A 19815-nucleotide genomic window follows, 5' to 3' on the forward strand; every position below is an offset into this window, starting at 1 on the left:
CGTGTGTGTGTGTGTGTGTGTGTCTGAGACGGAGAGAGAGCTTCTCTTTAATCCATTCCCAAACCAGACAGGGCTACTGTTTAGTTTCTGGTTTCTACAACACATGCTGCGGTTGCTAATAACATACATGCTGGGCCACTGGGCCTGTGAGCCAGAATGCAGCAATGGGAGTTTTAATGCCACACTTCATCTCCAAAGCCACCCGGCATCGGATGGAAAGCAGGGAAGAGAGCTTGACAGTGACTTGAGCTTCGAGACAGGATCAGGGCAGAAAAGAATTTGAAGTATGACAGTGAATCGGTGCCCCCCCTCCTCATTCTCCCTCCCTTCTGTTTTCTCCACAGGCCGCATGCACTGGAAGCCTCCAATCAAGTCGCTGAAAACCAGCCCCGCCCCCTCTGCTTCCCCAACTCTCTCTGGTCCAATCAGGCGCTCCATCTCCTGCCCGCGCTCCATCGCATCCCTCTCGTCGCCCAACGAGCTGCGGTCTTTGTCCAACAGACCTTCTCCTACGGTTCCCATGGCCACTCCCCTCATCAGGCCGAGCTCCGCCACGCTGCGCTCTCATTCGCTGAGCCGCAGCGGCTCCGCCCACCGCGTGCCTCACAGCAACAGCCTGGGGACCATCCACTCCAACATGGTAAGATACTCAACTCACACACAAAGTAGGGTTTACGTCACTTCACTTTTACATAGTCGAGCTGTCTTACTGCTCAGTGTGGCCATTCTCTTCTGATCCACCACTCCAACAGCGTCAAAAGGAAACAATCACTTTCCAACTCTCTATAACCAGAGTCTGATTTTTTTATTACCATTCCCTTTCGCTTTTCTCCTCCTGTGGCATATATTGTATCAAGCCCACTAAGAATCTCCCGAGCAGCTCCTTCAGTACTGTATAGGCCTACTGTAACCCACCACAATGATCTTTTATCATGCTGCCATCTGTTGCTTTCTGCCTGCCGCCTCCATTCCCCTTCCTTCTTTACAAGTAACCTCTGTGACATACAGTGTAACCGAAAGAAACAGAGCTGAATACTTTTAACCTTCCACACACAACTGAATGGAAAACCTTTGTCCTGAGAAGGCCATTGGGTGCACTGGTTGTATGCATGTACCATGACACACATGAATCCAAAATGACAGAAGGATTTCCTCTTCTTTTCTTTTTTTTTTTTGCTTTTATACTATTTTGCTTACTTGAAATCCTCGTTGGAATCACACACGTGGGGGTAGAAACATGCTGGAGCAGGATATCAGCTAGGACGGAGGTTCACCTCTGAGTACTTTAAAGCTATTGCTGTATAATATAGCTGCTATAATATGGGGTATTTTGAGGAGGTTGTTATTATACAATGTTAGGGCTTCCCCAAATAGTGGACCAACTGTTTCAAGTTAAACCAAGTTTCAAGTGGTTGGTTAGTCGCTGAGAGTGTAAAAGCAACTTTAAAATACATCCTGGAGATTTGCCTTGTCTGTTGTCAGAGCATCTGTTAGACCTATCTTTACTAAGCCTTCCCTTTAAAGGAAGATGGCCTTCTGGGTAATGTGTCCATGTGAGGTAGCCTGGCTGGTTTATTATAGGAAATGAGTCTTTGCTGTCTGTCAGAGATAAGAGCATGTACCAGGGACACAATGCTGTGTGCGTTTGCCGTGGGTTGTTGAGTTACAGTAGTTAAAGTGTTCAGATCAGGTTCAAGTAAAGCAGTAGTGAAAAATCCGCTCGGGTTGAGAGGACTGAAGCAGGGGAGGGAAGATCTTACGCCGTGATGAAATAAGTAAACTCATTGTTCAGCGTCGTTGCTGCTTGTTATGACAGAATCAATACCACTTTTGCCGTTAGCGATGTCGTTAAGAGGAAGCTCGGTTCCTTTGTTCACTTGAAAATGTGTATTTAAAAGCCTCATTATTTACATGATGTATTTATACAGCACGGTGTTAGTAATATAACAATAATATTACCTATAACATTTTTTTCATCCCTGGAATTCAAACTTTTTTCTAACCAACAAATAATAATTAAGATTTAGCAAATACTATTAGTCCAGTAAGTTTAGTCAGACATTGCATGATACTTGTTGCCAAAACGTCTTTGTGCTAACTGCTCTGTGAAATGGTAACATGTTGCTTATGTAGCGCTTTTCTAGTCCTGCGAACATTCACACAAACACAGTCGTACAGTGATGGCAGAGCCTGCTACGTAAAGTGCCCAACTGTCAATCGCACACCGATGGCTATGCCACCAGGAGCAATTTGGGGTTTAGTGTCGAAAATGATAATCTGTCACTAAAAGAACTAAGAGACAACTTAAAGAGCACCCTATAATTTAAAGATAATCTAAAAGCACATTGCAACCGCTCACATTGTTTAGACGTGTTAGCACCTATACGGAATTAAACTTTATGCTCTCTTGTGCTGAGGTGATTTGGAAATAAACCGGGATTTAACAAGACTAGATCAAAACCTAGTATGTGGCTGTCCGCATCAGGTCAACGTGCCCTTTTGTGGGCAATGTGTTACAAGGACTGTCCTCATGAGGCCGATGACAACGTGTCTGAAAGCAGGTGCGCGCTGCGGACGTAGGTGAGGACAGCTGACGAGCAGCGGGGGAGCAGCCCCGCCTACTCCCCGAACAAAGTATCGAGAGCAGTATAGAGAGAGAGTCGCATCAGTGGAGGTCCAATATGCTCCATGATCCACCATTGCGATGTCACAACTCTCTCTCTCTGTGGCTGTGAAAGTACAGTCACTCTCTCACTCAGTCAGTCAGTTGCTCAGTCAGTCACATACAGACCCGTGTGTAGGGCTGACCCCGGCAGTCAACCAAAAATGTTCACTGAAACATAAAATTAATTTTGCCTCTATAAGCCAGGTAAAATACTTAAAAATTATTATTAATTAAATAATTAACCCTTTAAGTTTTAATATCTACTTAGTGTTGTTTTGTCCTAAAAATGAAATGTGTTGAACAGTCTGGTTCTGATAAAGTTGTGATATGATACTAACCTATTCCTTCATATTTATGTAAAGTATCTGTATACTCTATTGGTTTCTTATTACGTGTGTGTGTGTGTGTGTGTGTGTGTGTGTGTGTACGTATAGGGTGATCCGCTGATAAACCTGAGAAGCAAAGAGCAGGAGGCCGAGCTGGTGCGTCAGACTCTGGCCGCGCTGACCGCCATGAGGATCAGGTTTCCAGGCAAAACGGAGGAAGAGGCCGAGGCGGTGCTGGATGAGGTCGGTGCACTATTTCTGTTGTATTTGTGTGTTTATTATACAATGATTCAATGGTTCCAATATTCATTTTTTTGTGTTTGTCAAAATGAGTCAGATTCACAGTCCGGAAAATGCAAGGAAGTACCGGAAGAAAAGATGGAAATAAATAAGAAAAGAAAGTGAGAGTAAACATGGAGCTCCACAGACTCTGACTGTATTCCCAGAGTCCCCTTTGTGGCCAGGTGCGGTCACTCTGCAGCCTAACTAAAAGAGACCTCCTCGCCCCTCTCCACAATAGTCTGTCTGCTCTGGCTTGGCTCCCATTGTCTTTCAAACGACCCCAATGACAACCTGTCTTTGGGTTTGCAGTCTAGTGCTATTCCCCACTGCTCCTTTGTATTAATCAGTGCCTCCTCTATTTCTGGTCAGATCTCTGTGTCCTCACATTTTGAGTGTTTGTGTCGTGTTGCTTCCATGTATCTTTTTGTAAACTAGTACAAAACAAACAAGAGAGGATACATAAAAAGTTTGCTGCATCCATGATGATGCAGAAACATGGACGTTCTACTTAAATACAGGAAAGCATCTTTATTCATTTTAAGGAAAATTCAGCATTAAAAAAAGGGAAAAGCCGAAAAAGAGGCAGATACTCACCTTGAAGTCACGCCAGGAGCAACTCATCAGCAGCACAAAAGTACAATGAAAGCGTCCATCCGTCCAATCTACACCGACTCTGACCTCCGTTACGACCATCGCTGTCCTCAGAACCAGCTGTCCGTTCAGCACCACAGCTCCCGCAGTGCTGAACGGACAGCAGCCGGCCGGACTCAGTCCTCACCAGGGTGACTAATGAACGACACACAAGCAAAGCAACACTTTCAACGAGCAAAAAACAAAATGTCACAAGGCTACATGAGTACACAGGAAGTAAATAGAAGTGGTTTTGCATAGTTTGTGTTCCTTCTCTCGTGTGGCTTCTAAAATGTGTGTCCTCGTCGTAGCGTCGCTGCTGCTGCTGCTACTGACAGCTCTGTCAGCCCACGAGTCAGTCGGGAGACAGTGGAGGAAATTGAACAAGAGTGTGGTTTAAAAACTGTTTAGCAACTTGCTAACATACAACAGTGACAACGGGTGTGTTGTAGAGCAGTAAACTGGTGTTGTTCTGCCCGCTGATTCAATCACAGTTAGTTTAGTATTAGGTCATTATGAGACAAGACTAGGTTCATAAGGGTTTACAGCCTGCCATGCAGTTATCCTGTGTTACTTTGTGTACAATGATGCATCTAAAAAAAACATCAGTGATTTGATTGACACAACTGGGGCTGACTCAGGAGCTCCTTGAACTGATGCTCCATGAGTCATCAACGTTTGGGGCCAGCCAGAATATATTCACAAACTTTGCTGCCAACCATCATAAGCATTTAAACATAAATATATCTACATATCATCACGGAAACCAATAAAAATAAATCTTCGGATTTAGTAAGTGACATGCTCCCTTTTTCTCAGTGCAGCTCACTGTATTACATGTGTTATACCGCACCTACAATCCTCATCATTGCGGGTAAAGCTGCTGGTTGTTGTGATAAAGGTTAAGTCAGGGCGAGCCGTCTGGTAATTCATGTAAGCCAATACAATGTCCTCACAAAAACAGCAAAAACGTGTGAATGTGTGTGCGTGTCATCAGGGTGTGTCGGGGTCGTGAGAGACAATTACCACCACACCTGTACTGTTAACGAACGCTAATGAGAGCGCCATGGAAACGCAGATGAGCAACTGCACCTGTACCGTTCAGTCCGTGCCTCTGGAGAGACGGAACGCTCGCTTGGGCTGAAAACAATCTTTGACAATTTATGTTGTCTATGATTTAAAGTTGAGCTTTAATTGGCCTAATGATGTGTTTGTATGCGAGTAATTGCCTCCTTAATCTTTCACTCAAAACCTGCTTTTTTTTGTCACAGTTGGAACCATTGAAAGGTGAAAAGCATCCAGAGTGTTTTATTGTGCTTTAATTGAGGGTAATTTGTGTGAGTTGAAACAAATGTGACAAATGAGCTTGCATCTTACCAGACATGGTTCATGAGGTTCTTATTGAGAGAGAGAAATAAGAAAGCAAACAAGTGACTTTCCGGACAGCGAAGAACAGTGTGCACTGTACACCTCAGCTGTGTATCTGTGAAGCCTCGTGGATTGTTTTTTTGTGCGTACACGTGTGTGCGCGAGCAAACATGAAGTTTACACTGGAGCTTCCCATTGGGAGTTCTGTTTGCAGGGGATCTAGCATGCTACGTGAGAGGTTTATGTGCACCAGTGGGGAGATGTAGACTAAGTCAACAGAGCAACAATAACACTGCCTGTAGGTACACAAGGATGTTGGCACTAGGAGCAAGTGTATGGGAATACCCAGCACAGCTTTTCAGCAGAACGACAGATGCCCCAAGGATTTAAACATCAGCAAAACAGCGTTTTTCTGCTGAAAAAACAAATATCACAACTCAAATTTTATTGCAGATTTAAATTCACTTACAAAAAGATCCCTCTCTAAAGTCTGTTAGAGACAAGTTTGTCATGTTTGCCATACTTTACATCATGTTTTAAAAAAGGCTTCAAGTTACCTTTCCTTATAAGGAACTGTGGCAGTCCACTTCCTTTAAAATATATCAAATAATTTACATTAAATAAATACCTGTGTTCCAGAAACAATGCAACTTAAGTTTTGCATTTTGTATCCAAAGCAATCATGACAAATAAAAGAGTGAGGGGTTACAATCTTTACTTATGAAGGCAGATTTGACTTTAGGACAAACTTTTAGCAGGAAAGTGTTCTTATACTTAAATTGCACAACTACTCTCCCCATACATTCAAGAAAAAAACAAAACAAAGACAGCGGAGGAACAATATTTCCCCTCTTGCATTATATTTCCAGCGTTGCCTTGTATCATACACCAGATGCACATATTGCACAAGCATTGCAGCTCTATCCGTAATGTTTTCTCCTCTTAGAACACAGAGCTTTTCCATAATGACTTAGACGTGTACAAGTTAAAAATGCATGAGGACAGGGAAAGACAAACCCAGCAATGTAACACGTTTCATGTCTAGGCTAAAGTGTGATATAAAAGATGGGGTGTGACGATGGGAGTGAACTCATCATGTTCCTCTATTTCTGACACGGCTGGGCTTCTAGCTTGGCAGAGACACATGTAGAGTAGCATGATCTGAACAGGAAACTTTGAGCAAGACCAACTGCCATGTTTGAAAGATGTAGCCTACTTATTTCAGTTTTCATGTATCTTTCTAGTCTGATTTTTTTTCTGGAGTTTATTGTTCTGCACAACACAATGGCTGTGGTGTCAGCATGTAGAAAACTTGGCGTCGGACTAGACTTGCAGTGGTCTTTTTTGTTTTTTTAAACATATCTGCTTGATTGTTCTTCTACTTCTTAGAAGAATAAAATAATATTGGTCTGTATAAAAAACCGTCAGCATGTTTAACGCTGGTGTTTTTCCCACAGATCCTCGACAACTGGAAGTACCATAAATCAAAGGTGGCTTCCTATTGGCTAGTGAAGCTCGACTCTACGAAACAACGAAAGGTGAGTGTTATACTAGAACCAGATTGGAAGAAATCTGAACCAGTGCACTCCTGACCTGCAGAAAACTCGAGTAGCTCCCAAAGTTTTCAGCTTAATTTCCATCCAAAATGTTCCAAAGCTGGACTGCTTCAACAAATGATTAGAGCAACAAAATAATGTCAAACAAGAAGATGGATTCATAAGCAGACTACATAATAACCCCAACAGAGGCAATTGAACAAAGAGAAAAGTTAAAGTTGTAGCCAAAGTGCCTTTAACTGCATTAATAGAAAAGAGTTGGGAAGTCGGGACGTAGCTACAAGGTTAAATTGCTGTCCCCTTTTCTCTACTACATTCACTGTCTGTCTGAAACAGACACTTGCACAGTAGACCTAAAATGCTACCTTAAGCGTCTGTATGAGACACAAGATAGCATGACAAACCATCAGTATTTGATGACCTCTGAATTACAACAGTCATTGATGTATAAAGACCTCCAGGAGTGACCTGGGGCAGAGCAGAGAGGCTACATGCGGCGGGGAAGATGAAGGGTGCATTCGCTTGCATCAAATCAAAATGTGTCACCTTCTTGCGGGGTTGTGTTCATATGTGTTTCAGAATCAGAACCGGCATGAAAAAAAAATGACAATGTTTTATTTTACGGATTCACTGCTTTGTTATCATCAGAGCTGTCCCCTCTGCACGTTCACCCTCAAGGTTTCATGACTACGGCTGCTCTCTTTCTTGCTCTCTTCATAGCTTTCGGCTGAAAATCTGATTGTTCATCATTTTTTAAAATCAGATTTGGTAGATCAGAGATTCTTTCGTCTTATAAACGCGAGGCAGGGTCGCCGGGTTGCTCAGTAGGTAGATCTGGGTTCAACTCCAGCCCTCAGTCCTTTGGTGCTTGTCATTCCCTCTCTCTCTCTCTTTGGAAAAAACACACAAAAACAAAAGTATGAGTGTATCTGGACTGAAGAAGCCCCTCGGATGATCTTCAACCAAGTCCAGTTGCCTTTTGGATTAAACTTAGAACGATCCATACTTCTTCCTTACTTTTCTGATTGACAACCCAGCCAGAAATAATGCCTCATTTTTGGCTATATAAATTCTGAAAGTCTTAAAAATGGACCTTTATACTCTGGACTTATATAAATTGCCTGCCTTCGCCCTTGCTGCCACACAGTCTATACTGTCAGCCTGTATAGAATGGGTGTTGTAAAAAGCATTGACTATGACAAAATGCCACGGCTCCTTTCCTCTTCCTTTGAATGCTTTTGAACAACTTTTTAAGTCCCCAAATCCAAAATGAGAGAAAAAATGCAAAATAAGACAAGCATGAAGATCATTATCATGTCAGACAGTGAGAGGTAGAGACACCAAATAGGATGTAAACAAAACAGAAAGGGGGACAAGACGTGAAATGGCATCCAGTAGGCGTGTCAGTAATGATGTGATCTTTCAGCCGCCGCTTTCTGCACCACTGTGCTCGGCTGTGTGGTGGGCTGTGGCGATGCGAGCTGATGTTTTATTTGGAGTGGGGCAGCCTAATGAGCAGCAGGCAGAGGTCAGGAATGTAGCGCCCACCGCTCTGCCATCTGATTACCATACCAAAACATATCTGTGTGTGTGTTTACTCATCTATCAGTTTGTCTGAGTGTGCATGCGTGTCTCGCCTCATATTGCTGTAGGGAAATCTTGCCTCTTCGCATCGCAAAACACACATGCACACGCGCGCACACAGTCAGACGGGCACGTCAGTAATGAGGAGCAAGGAATCAAAGTCAAAAGGGCCACAGCGCTGCACTCTGAGCGGGGTGAGGAGGGAGAGAAAACGGGAGGAAGAGAAGGCAGTGAGGTGGGGAGGGATGGGAAAACAAAGGAGGGAAGATGGAAGGCTGGCGCAGGTGTCCTCAGACCGCCTGGGATCTTCTGACACCTTCTCACCAAGACTGACGTCCGTGCAGCAATTAGTCCTCTCCCGTGCTCTCCACTGTCTGCCCCAGTGCTTTTTGTCCTGCCTCTACCACAGCCCCCTTCCCCATATAGGCTGTATTTTTACATGCTTAAACATTCATTTTCAAATCCGTGCGGTGTGCATGATTAAATGTTTTGGTTGCAGGTACAGGTACAGTGTTTGTGTATATGCATGCATTTGCCTGTTTATCCTTTAATGCTCTCCGTTACCGAGCGAATGCATTAGCCTCTGTGCTTGCTAATTTTATAGTAAGATTAAAAAAATAGAGACAAATCATACAGTAGGAACGAATGCCGACTCATGCATATCAATTAGAAGCGCTGTCACCTTTTGTCTTGCAGCATAAATTTCCTTCATTATCATACGCCTGATTTCAACCTTGCTCCCTCTCTCTGTCACTCAGGTGTTGGACATTGTACGTACCAATGTGCGCTCAGCGCTGCAGCGGATCTGGAGGGAGCCAGATGTCGAGAGTCTTCACCTCTACCGGCTCTTTAACCGCGTCTTCAACCGGATGCTGTGGAGTCACGGACAGGGCCTGTGGAACTGCTTCTCTAACACTGGGTACGCATGTCTGAGCAGGCTGTGAGGGGGGAAGGATGAGGATGTCATCGCTGGGTCATGCTTGAAACTAGTTGATGTTAAGTGTTTGACCAAGTGTCGCCAAGAGATAAGACAATATGGAATGTACAAATGGACATAAGAAAACAACCATGCAACTTTTACTGCAAGTTTGATTTAGGCTATAATTGATAACCTAAACCAACTGCGTCAACAAGTGAATACACTGTAGGCCAATTACCACAATATTCATTGCATAATATTACTCTGCGTCTCCACAGTTCACACACCAAGCAATCTTCCCATGTCCTCAAGCCCAGTGTTCGTCAATGTATCAGTCTCAGTGACAGCAGGGACAATTTACCATTTTTATTCAGTATGACTGGTGAGGCAACAGCAGCTGAATGACAGAGAATGAGTGACAGACCAACCAGACCTCTCTGCACTCTCCTGAAAGCTCCCGGGGATGAAAGAAACATGTTACTCTGCGGAGGCAGGGTGCAAATTAAGGTCACAGATCTGGGCTGTTAATCAGGGCTTTTTCACAGGTGAGAGGAAGAAAAAGAGAGGCGACGGATGGAAGCAGGAAGAGGGTGAATGAAGGCCTCTTAGTTCTTTTACTTTGGTGTTTTATCAGATACTTTGAAGTCTTCACTCGGTTTCCTTTTCTTACTTTTTTTGATGCGACAGAAAGTGGCTTCCTCTAAGATGAGTCACTGCAGTGACAGCCCACTTGATCATGTCCCTATAGAAACCCCAAAACGGCAAACAAGACACACATACGCAAAACTACTGCTTCCCATCAGCGGTTCACTTTGACTTTTCTAAAACACATATTTTGCTTGCCTCAATTCAGACAGACTCACAGAGCGAGACAGCTTTTGCTGCATGACGCTGCTTTCCACACATTTCCTTCCACATAAGCGCCTTCAAACGGAGCTCACATACGCAGTAAAACACACACACACATGTACAACCCTGAAAGACGAACAGCTGCTGCGCTGGTTGCTTTTTATCTCGCCTGTGATAATGATGTGACCTTCTTGCATCTCCTCTTCTCCATATTCGTAACAGTTCAGTTGTTAAGTGGCCGTGTTTCCCTCGACACAGAGGGCTCAGAAGGTGTAACTGAAGTCGTTGCCCACAGCTCTCCATTTTCCTCCTCCCTTATTTCTTTGCCAGACGTAATTGAGGGAGAGTTGGGAAAGGAGTGAGTGGGTGATCGAGATGAAGGGGATGATATGCAGAAGGAGGGAAGGGGAGGGACCTGGTAACTGGAGAGGAGAGTGATGGAAAAAGAGACATCATAAAGAAGCTAAAAAAAGATGGGTTGGAGGGGCAGATGCCCACAAGGATTAGCCTAGCCTAGCCTCAGCCGCGGCCCCACGCGGCTTGCTTGCTAGCCTATCTCCCCAGCCCTCCCTACAACAGGCCGTGGCCCCGAACATGGATGAAAACCAACAGGGGGCCCCGATGTCACGAGCCGACAGCGAAGCTGAGCACCTCAAAAAGCACACTCCAAATCCAAGTGCCCCCACCCGCTCCTCTCCATCTCTTGTTTGATATTTTATCTGAGGGACTTAACAACAATCAAACGGCCCAGCAGCTATTGTGGGCGATGAATTCAACAGGCTTTGAAAACGACTTAGAGGAAGAGAATGGAAACACACACAGTTTTGAACCCTTTCAGAGGAAGCACCCCCCACCTACTAAGGAGTGAAAGGGGGTAGACATCAAACGCACCCCCCGGAGTTGTGTGTCTCAGTTGTTGAAGCTCCCTCACAGTCAGGGGTATGTCCGGGGTTGTAAAGGGGGTTAACTGTACTTGGATTTGTTTCATCCTCCCTCCGTGTGTGTCTGTCGATCTTCCTGCATGTGTGTGTGCGAGAGAGATAGTGTGTATGCAAATGTATACCCACACACATACAGTAAAGGCCACACATGAGAAAATGTTTCTCCCTATTTATGAACATATGAAAGATGCACAGATTAAAGTCTGCGTGCCTCCATCATGACTACACATGGTTTACATTTCCTGTTTAGTTCTGATAAAGTCATGCTGATGCTTATCTGTGACTGCTATTTAACTCCGTATGTGTGCTTGCTCTCTGATTTGCTCTCCAGTTCATCGTGGGAGACCATCTTCAGCAAGAGCAGCGAGGTGGTGACGCCCCAGGAGCTGCAGTGCTGCCGCCGGCTCGTCCAGCTGTCCCGAGACTGCTTGTTGGTCGTCTACAAGTTTGTCTCAGAGTCCCGCGGCTCTTTGACCGGACTCAGCCCCGAATGGGACGACACCAGGTGAGAAAGGACGCCCAGCCCCTTCGGTGTTTTCCCACTGAGCTCTTTATTTTCTTTAAAGATTCTTATAGCATTCCTGCTGCAATAGATAGTTCATCGTACAGGAGGGTGGCTGGGTGGGATTCAAGGATATGAATTCAAGGTTCCGGGTCAAAGCTGTACTCACTGTCCTTGTGCATGATATTAAGTGTTTATTTTAATGCCAGAAAGGCAAACCAAATTTAGTTGTTAAATTAAATCCTACAGTAGAAGTGCATTTTCTGCAGCCAATGTCTGGTATGTAAGGTCAGGACAACATCAAAACACTTACAAAGCTGCACAACATAAACTTCTCATCAGGGCAGGAAAATAAGGCCACAAGGATATTAGCATCTTTAGCTCTAACCCTTCTTTAAGTTGTATAAACTACATTATTTCTTTGATTAAACTCCTTTTAGAAAAAAAGGGAATAAAATCGAGTTAGAAAATGACAAAACACACTTTGACACACAGACAAGGAAACTTTGATTTGAAAAATTCCAACATTTATCATCATTAAACCTCACAGGAACATTTCCTCTCTCTTCTCCATGGAGCCTTAGAGCCATCATCTTCATCACCTCACCGCGGTAAAACAAACAAACCAAAGAAAATCAGTCTCATTCTATTTTTAAGCTCGATCCCCGCAGGAGACAGCAGCTCAGGTTTGGAGTGAGTGAACTTTTAAAGCACATATGCTTTGGGCTGGCAGACAAGGGAGGGGGGAGGTTGGGGAGAGGGAGAGAGAAGGAGTGTGCTGTTAACAGGAAATAATGGCCCACAGATTAGCGCTCAGGTTAGCCCGGGGCCCCCCGAGGCCTGCTTAATTCAATTAGAGCCCAGATGAGCCTGTGCAGCAAATGACCTTACGAGAGAGAGAGAGCTCCTTTTTCCCGGGGCCTCGCTTTACATGATTCATAACTCTTGCGCATATTTTAACAGGCTATCACTTTGCACCTACAGTATAAAAACCTGCGCTGGTTAAAAGGTATGTGGGGCTTGTGTACAGATAAGTAGGGCTACTTGTGCTTACACTAATCTGACTTCGTAACATTTTTTCTGAAGCAAAATTGTTTTAATGTTTGATTCAGGATTTATCATTGAACTATGTGGGGATATAAAGATATGTAAATGGATTTAATAACTCAAGCATGCACCAAAAATATCCATATGTTTGCAGTAGGTATCCTTGAGAGTCCATTTAAGCATGCATTGGTCTGTCTCTCCTTATTTCTTCTATGTCTATATATGTCTGTGTAAAAAAGCTTACCATTTGCTGCTGGACCAGCCTCTACCCATGGCCCAACCCCTGCTGCTGTCGCTGCCGCTTCTTCTTCCTCCTCTTCCTCCGTCTCTTCGCCCCTCAACGCAGGTCTCTGCTTGGTTTAGTTCTGCTAAACCCCCCCACCCACCCACCCACCATCTTCCAGCACTCTTCGTCCCTGTTCCCCTGCTTTCTGCTGCTGTCACCGCCTCAGCTGTAACTAAGGCTTGGTCCCACCTGCCCGATGATGGTTGCAACCAACAGTCTAACATGGTCTCATCTCCTTTCCCTTACTAATGTTCTAATCAGTGATGTTTGACTTATACAGCATGATCATGGGATTTGATTCAAATTATCTGAATGTTTGTCGCCCAAAACTGTAAACAAAGTCCTGCTAAGGGTGGATATAGGAGAAGGAAACATATTGAGACTGTTTGGAGCACTGTTTGTCAGCACCGCAACCATTCGGCAGCTTGCTGTACATCACCAGCCAATCACCCTGCTGCCACATGCTAAACTATGCCTTCCACTCAATGCTTTTATCAAGAGCATCTTACCCTAAGAGCATTTTCAGTACAAGTGGCCTCAGTGGAAACTGAGCTCCTCACCTGCACCGCATCAGCGCCATGATCAGCCTCAGCACCGCTCTCTTCTTGTCACAAGAAGACAGGCTCGGCTTGCATCGTGTGGTTTTGCAGTTTCACGACACAAACGGCTCACATCTCTCCATCAGGCATGCAGGGAACTGTCGCAACCCGCCTCCACTTCAGATAGATGGGAAGCAATTAGGACTATTTGCCCATTGATGCATAAGCTTTATATGAGTGGGAGAAAATTGTGCGTGTCTGAGTGTGTGTGCATGCACATGTCATGTGAATGTTCTGCAACGATCATCCGGTGTTTCTCATTCAGCTTACCTTGAGGTATTTCTCTCAAGCTGTGTCCACATCTAACGGAGAGTCCGCCTAAAGGATGGGCTTTTTAAAGGTTTGATATGCGACTTTTATGTCCAGTAGATGTCGCACTTGAGTACCAGCATGAAACCAAAACAAACACCATACAGCAGCCCCCTCCCCCAACCTGCAAGCTGTTATTTTTTCCGCCTGGCCTATTCTGCTGAACCGTTAAGGAGACATTTCTAGTGTTATGTTCTACTATGTAGCAGCAATTGAACATAATTATAACAGACCAAACAATCAAAATTGGTTGGTAGGCCTGTGCAGGCTCAGCTAGGCAGAATGCATGTTACTGCTCGAGCTGCAGTAGACCGCAGCCAGCATTGTACTGCTGCGGGCTAACGTTAGCATACTGTAGTTTACTATGCATGAAGCTACAGCCCCCCGCTAGCATGGTTAATTACGAAGAAAGACTGTCATATGATAACGCTCCTCCTAAGCAAGCAAGCGTAACATAAACAGTGAGTTAGCCATCGTCCCTAATGTTACGCGTGAAACAGGAACTTGGAGCCGTCCTGTCCATGTAAACAAAGAGCTGAGAACAACAAACACAGAGGGAGTTTGACTTCACAAGTTATTTTTCAAGGATATATTTACACAGGACGTTGATTTCGGTTATATTAATGTGTAAAATGTTGCATATTAAGCCTTTAAATCTGCCTTGAAACAAAAGTCATATGTCTTTATGTACAAACATGTTTTAGATTCTCTGCTGGCTGTGAAGAGAACCCTTCTTATCACTGTTGAAGAGACGGGAACAAAATCACCAGTCACCAAAAAGGGAATTTACTAAAAGCAATACTTTTTGAACACTTGATTTGTCTAATCAGACGACTCAGGCAGCATATAATGTTTACTGCATGGAAGAAAGATTGTGGATTTATTCCCCCATCTCTTAAATTGAAATGACAATAGTACAGACATAAGTAATAATAACTGCATATGGGTATCACCGAGGTGTTTTAGGACATTCTTGAAAAAATGGAAACCATGCAAACTAAGTTGGTTTATTTGACACAAATGAACTGGACGTCAGACAAAGAATCTTGAGAAAAATGGGTCGAGAAAGGGTTCCATTCTTCACACTCATTATACTACATACTGCAAAAAAATGACTGCAGTTGAGGTACTTCCAAATTAAGGTCACTGTTTTCCAGTTAAATATCAGACACGCTAAAAATGCTTCTCTGAAAGCCCAGTTCTGGAGACCTTCAGCCTTACTCCTGGAAATCAATCAAATTTGAATTGAACATTTGCACACGGTCTCTTGTGCATGCACACACATACAGTCCCAGAGCTCTAGGCAGCCTGTTAGCTCGTGTTGTTGCACCACACCTGCGCGCTCTCGTTGAAGCATCCTTCCTCTGTGGAGTGCCCTGGTCAGGTGTGTCAACAGCCTCACGGGTCTTAGAAAAGTCCTTCAGTCTGTGTGGGCAGATGAGAGGAAGTAGCCAAATAGCTCCACTAATGACTTTCTTGTTAAGCCTGGAATTACTGTCACTACCCAAAGACAATTTTCACATGATGACAAAAGTTTCACATTCTATTAACTTTCATCTGTTGGCAAAGTGTGGCAGTAATTAGGGTTAATTGGGGTGTTGAGCCGAATGTGGGCTGCAGATAACCTTCAAGCCTCTTTGTACCTCTTGGTTTATGATTGCGTCAGCCATCGAGGCAGTCCCCCCCTCCGTATCCTTAGTCATGGCCTTTCGTTTTGCCTGGCCTCCTCTTAATTCGCCGTGGCAGTCCTCTCGACGGAGTAGCGTGGAAGGCATGTCAGTAGTCAACAGTAGTAGATGGTAGCCTTGCATGTGAGGAACAGAAGGAGCGTATCTTTCTGTCTCCCTGTCAACTGATGGATTGAAGCAAACCACGGGTGCACGAAACAAGCCTCCCCCTGGCTTTCAAGCATGCGCGCTGTTGCCAAGACCTTCTTCATGATCAAAAGGAGGACGAACCTGGAAGATGCTGAATGAGGCTCCAATTAAATATAGCCTGCAGAGACAGCGGCCGCTTGGACGTGAGAACCCCCCACCCCACCCCTTGCTACTACCACCTCTGTGATTCTTTCTATGAGCAGAATATTCTCAAAGTGAATCGCAGAGGATCTCTTTACAACACACACTCGCCCCCAATGGATGTTCAATATTTGATTTTCTCTCCCTTTTTTTGCCATTTCCATGCCTGTGCTGGGTGTTTTCATGGAAAACCGTATGGAAATGGAAGGGAGAAAGGATACCACATACCCATGTACAGAATCCCAATGGATGTATGGTGGATCTCATATCAGAGGGTGATGAAAGACGGTGCCGAGCAGGAGGAAGAGGAACATGAGAAATGTCAAAGAAATTAATCCGAGGATGACACAAAATCATGCTAAGAAATCACCAAATGTCACATCAAAGAGTGCACTTTCAGAGACCTAATGGAAGCAAATGTGCAAGGCTTAGAGCAAGGCACATCCTGCCGTCCTGTTCTCTGGGGTTTCAGTGCAGGAGTTTAAGAAGAAATACCGGACTGAGCTCTTGTTCAACAAGTCCAGTCACAGCCGAAGAAGATGTGCTGGAGGGATACCTACGGCCCACTTGAAGCTGTTTCAAGGACACTCTTGTTGGACTAAATGAAGTTAATTTGAATCCCTTGTAACTCTCCTGGGTCTGGGGCTGTGTTGAAGCGGATGCCCTCAGCGACATGTGCTTTTTCCCCCCTTTCCGGTCGACTTTAGAAGAAGCTCCTCGGCTAATTTGTCCGAGAGCAATTTCACAAGGAGAGAGAGCTGTCAGAGGAAAAAGTATGCTATCTGCACCAGCTTAAAAGGAGATATTACTTTTTCACTCTGTAATCCTCAGCCCCAGTGGCTCCCTTTTGATTAGATTGTCACATCTTAAACACTTCCACGGGGACTATTTCTTTTGACCATTGTACTTGTTCGACTAAACGAGTAATAGATGTTTCTTTTATTAGCTAAAGATCTGTTCTGTGGATGTGGCATTGAGGTCACAGTGTATAATATCAGGTGCTGCAAAAGCCGTTCTTCCAACTGATCAGTCTGGAAGAATTCAAACCCCCCCCCTGTCTCATGTCTTTGAACGGTACCCCAACATTTGCATAACCTTCAGTTAACCTTGTCCAGGATTTGATCATCTCATCTGACATTGCTCTGACAACCATATCTGACCCATTACCAGTAACTAAGGAAGACGGGAGCAGGGTTCAGCCCCTCCTGACTCTATCTCAACCTGACGCTGGTCTCATTCTCAGGTACTGGAACGCTGTTAGCAGGAGCTGCCTCACTGCTCTGTCTCGGTGGAAGGTGTCATAGAAAAGTCTTAGAAAGGTTCTGACGTCTGTGCCCGCGGAATGATAGGTGAGGCTTTCCTGTTCATGATACCAAAAATTTAAGGGTCAAAGTTGAAACGTTCAAGAAAACAAGATCTTCTTCTGTCAGCAAAGAGTCCACAATTAATTAATTATCGAGCGGATACATAAATACTGCATATAACCTAGTTAAACAGGGCTGTAACTGATAGCAGCATGTACGTCATTACATAGAAATTAGAGCTGCAACGATGATTCGATTGGTTGGATTACTGAAAGAAGAAATCCCTTACAGAAAGTGTTTCTTTCACTTTAAATATAAGGATTCACCGCTTTTATGTGTCATAAATTATCGGTAACTGAATATATTTGGTTTTTGGACCGCTGGTCAGACAAAACAAGACATTTAAGGACTTCACTTTCAATGTCTGGAGAACTATAACAAGTTTTATTATAGCAGCATTTTCACTGTTTTCTGGCTTGTTATGGATAAGGTGCTTAATTTTTAAAATGAACATAAATCAATAAAGAAAATGGTCGGTGGTTGCAGCTCTACACAAAATACTCCAGATAATATGGATCTCATAATTCAGCCCAACACCTTTTTCCTTTCTTTGCTCGCTCTCAAGTAAAGGATGATGTCATTATATCTTGACTCTTCAGGCCATTATTAAAGTTGAAATGTGCAAATGGAGCTGGCCATAAATGGTAAAATCAATATATGAAAAGTTGGCAGTATGTGGTCTCAGTGCTGAGCACTAATGCGCCCTGACCTCTAAATTGTGACCTTTGCATATCTAATCCTCTCATTATGTTCATCCTCTCCCCTAATCCCTCCGTCCCTCGCTCTTGTCCGTCTGTCCAGGTATCTGCTGCCAGTGACCTCCCAGTTCATCGTGAAGTGGCCTTCGTCCAGCTTTGGCCGCATCTCCTCGGCCGTGCCGCGCTCACGCAGCCTTTTCGCCGCCAGGATGGGCCACTTCTGAGGTCACAGTGGCAACCCTGGCTTTGGACACCTCGCCTTTTGACCTCAACCTTCCCTCCCCTGACTCGCACCCAGCCAAAGCTCCGATCTCAGCACGTCCAGTATGGATCTGAATTTTGGGGCAGCTCTGGACACCGGATGGAACCTCAACCTCGGCCAAACCCCCGTGTGGTAGACCAGCAAAGAAAGGCCCGGGTGGATTTGTGACTGCCAAAGGGCCTTGTTCAGTTTAGATTAGTTTGGACCTTCCCAGACCAGCAGACCACCGGTACCCTCCATCCCCACCTTTAGCCCCAGTAACACCAGACATTGGGTTTACCCCTCTTTCCACCTTGTAATTGCTGTATTATACCTACTCACTGTACAGATACAAGTCATGGTACTGTAAAAGGAAAGAATAACAAATACTAAACAATGCAAGGATTATTTATTTATGTACTTAATTATTTTGTAAGGTATTCCATGAATGCAGTGAATGCTGAAGCAGAATGCAGATATGGAATGATATCCACGAAGCTATCTCCCGTTTGAAGAAGTGGATGAAAAAAAAAAAAAAAAATACAAAAGCTTATTTTTGCTGGCTGTAATTTTATTTCTGAATTTTATTTATTTCATAACTTATATCAGAGGCTTTACGTTTATAGATGTTTTAACCGTCACTTTATGTTCTAGTTCTTGCAGGTCAGAGGTCAGTACAGAGGTGGTGCCCAGGAAAATGTTTTAACTTTTGAATGCTTCATGTTTTACCCGTGTGATAATTAAGTGCAGCGTAATTAAGCGACACAACGTTTAGAATGTGTAGTAAAGCCAAGCCTGTTTTTGCCTCTTAGAAAACGAGACGACATTGATGCCACAGCGTAAAGAGCCAAACTTAAGTCTCAGAGAGCGCCCAGTTTCTGATATGCACTTTGTCACAGAGAGAGAAAGTGGGTGCACATTACAGTAGTGTTTGCATGCTTAGGTTTTAGACGCCCCCCCCCAAATCCAGATTCTAGTGGTTAGACAGAGGAGCTGCGTTTGGAATATACTTGAAGTTTTGTGTTGTCATTGATTATCGTGTCTTGTATCGGCTGCACTTAGAAGACAGACGATTTGTCGTCTCGAGTCTGGATGTGTTAGGGATAAAAGGGATGCTTCGCTTACAGATTGTGCAGCACGTTGAATGACTTGGCTCATCAGCCTGAAATGTGCCGCTACTGTAACAGCGGTGATTTGCCTGGGACGAGCAGCTGCAGCCTTTCCCCCACCGCACCGCAGGTACAAAGTGCCAGGGATATCATGGATGTGCCAATAATAAGCGCATCTACTTCATGTGTTCAGTTGGGTTTTATTTAAGGTTAATATGTCATGACTCTACTGTAGGACCTCAGTTAAATACAGTATGTAATGTTGGTAGGGAGACGCGCAGTGTTATATGTTTAGTAGTTTACTTGGCTCCGTGTAAAACAAACCCATGGGATGATACATCGACTAGTTGTCAAAGATGGTAGTTTATCAGCAGACTGTACAATACAGTAAAATGTGCTTTTTATATTCTGCTATAATTGAATGCCCCCCATTCACTGAACAATTCACAATGCCAAATATTTTCATTTTGCCTGATTTTATTTGTGTTATTTAAGAATAGTACTTTTCATTGGAGGTATGAG

General features: G+C 44.1%; 1 protein-coding gene across 2 annotated transcripts in view; it reads left to right on the forward strand.

Moving 5' to 3' along the window:
* The window catches only part of ttll7 (tubulin tyrosine ligase-like family, member 7), a 67855-nt gene extending 48980 nt beyond the window's left edge, over nucleotides 1-18875 (forward strand). The window contains exons 15-21 of one of the 2 annotated variants that reach the window (XM_069680570.1): nucleotides 345-640; nucleotides 3100-3234; nucleotides 6729-6809; nucleotides 9170-9330; nucleotides 11452-11625; nucleotides 17125-17230; nucleotides 18047-18113. In XM_069680570.1, the coding sequence (XP_069536671.1) occupies nucleotides 345-640; nucleotides 3100-3234; nucleotides 6729-6809; nucleotides 9170-9330; nucleotides 11452-11625; nucleotides 17125-17185 (908 nt within the window). In that variant the 3' untranslated portion in view covers nucleotides 17186-17230; nucleotides 18047-18113. Of the gene's footprint in view, nucleotides 1-344; nucleotides 641-3099; nucleotides 3235-6728; nucleotides 6810-9169; nucleotides 9331-11451; nucleotides 11626-17124; nucleotides 17231-18046 lie in introns of both variants that reach the window. The other variant, XM_069680569.1, reaches the window with a different exon arrangement.
* The last annotated feature ends 940 nt before the right edge of the window (nucleotides 18876-19815 follow it).

This window comes from Semicossyphus pulcher, unplaced genomic scaffold (genome assembly GCF_022749685.1).
Source record: "Semicossyphus pulcher isolate SPU_LCO1_2020_fin unplaced genomic scaffold, fSemPul1.0.p SCAF_4, whole genome shotgun sequence".
Lineage (NCBI taxonomy): Eukaryota > Metazoa > Chordata > Actinopteri > Labriformes > Labridae > Semicossyphus > Semicossyphus pulcher.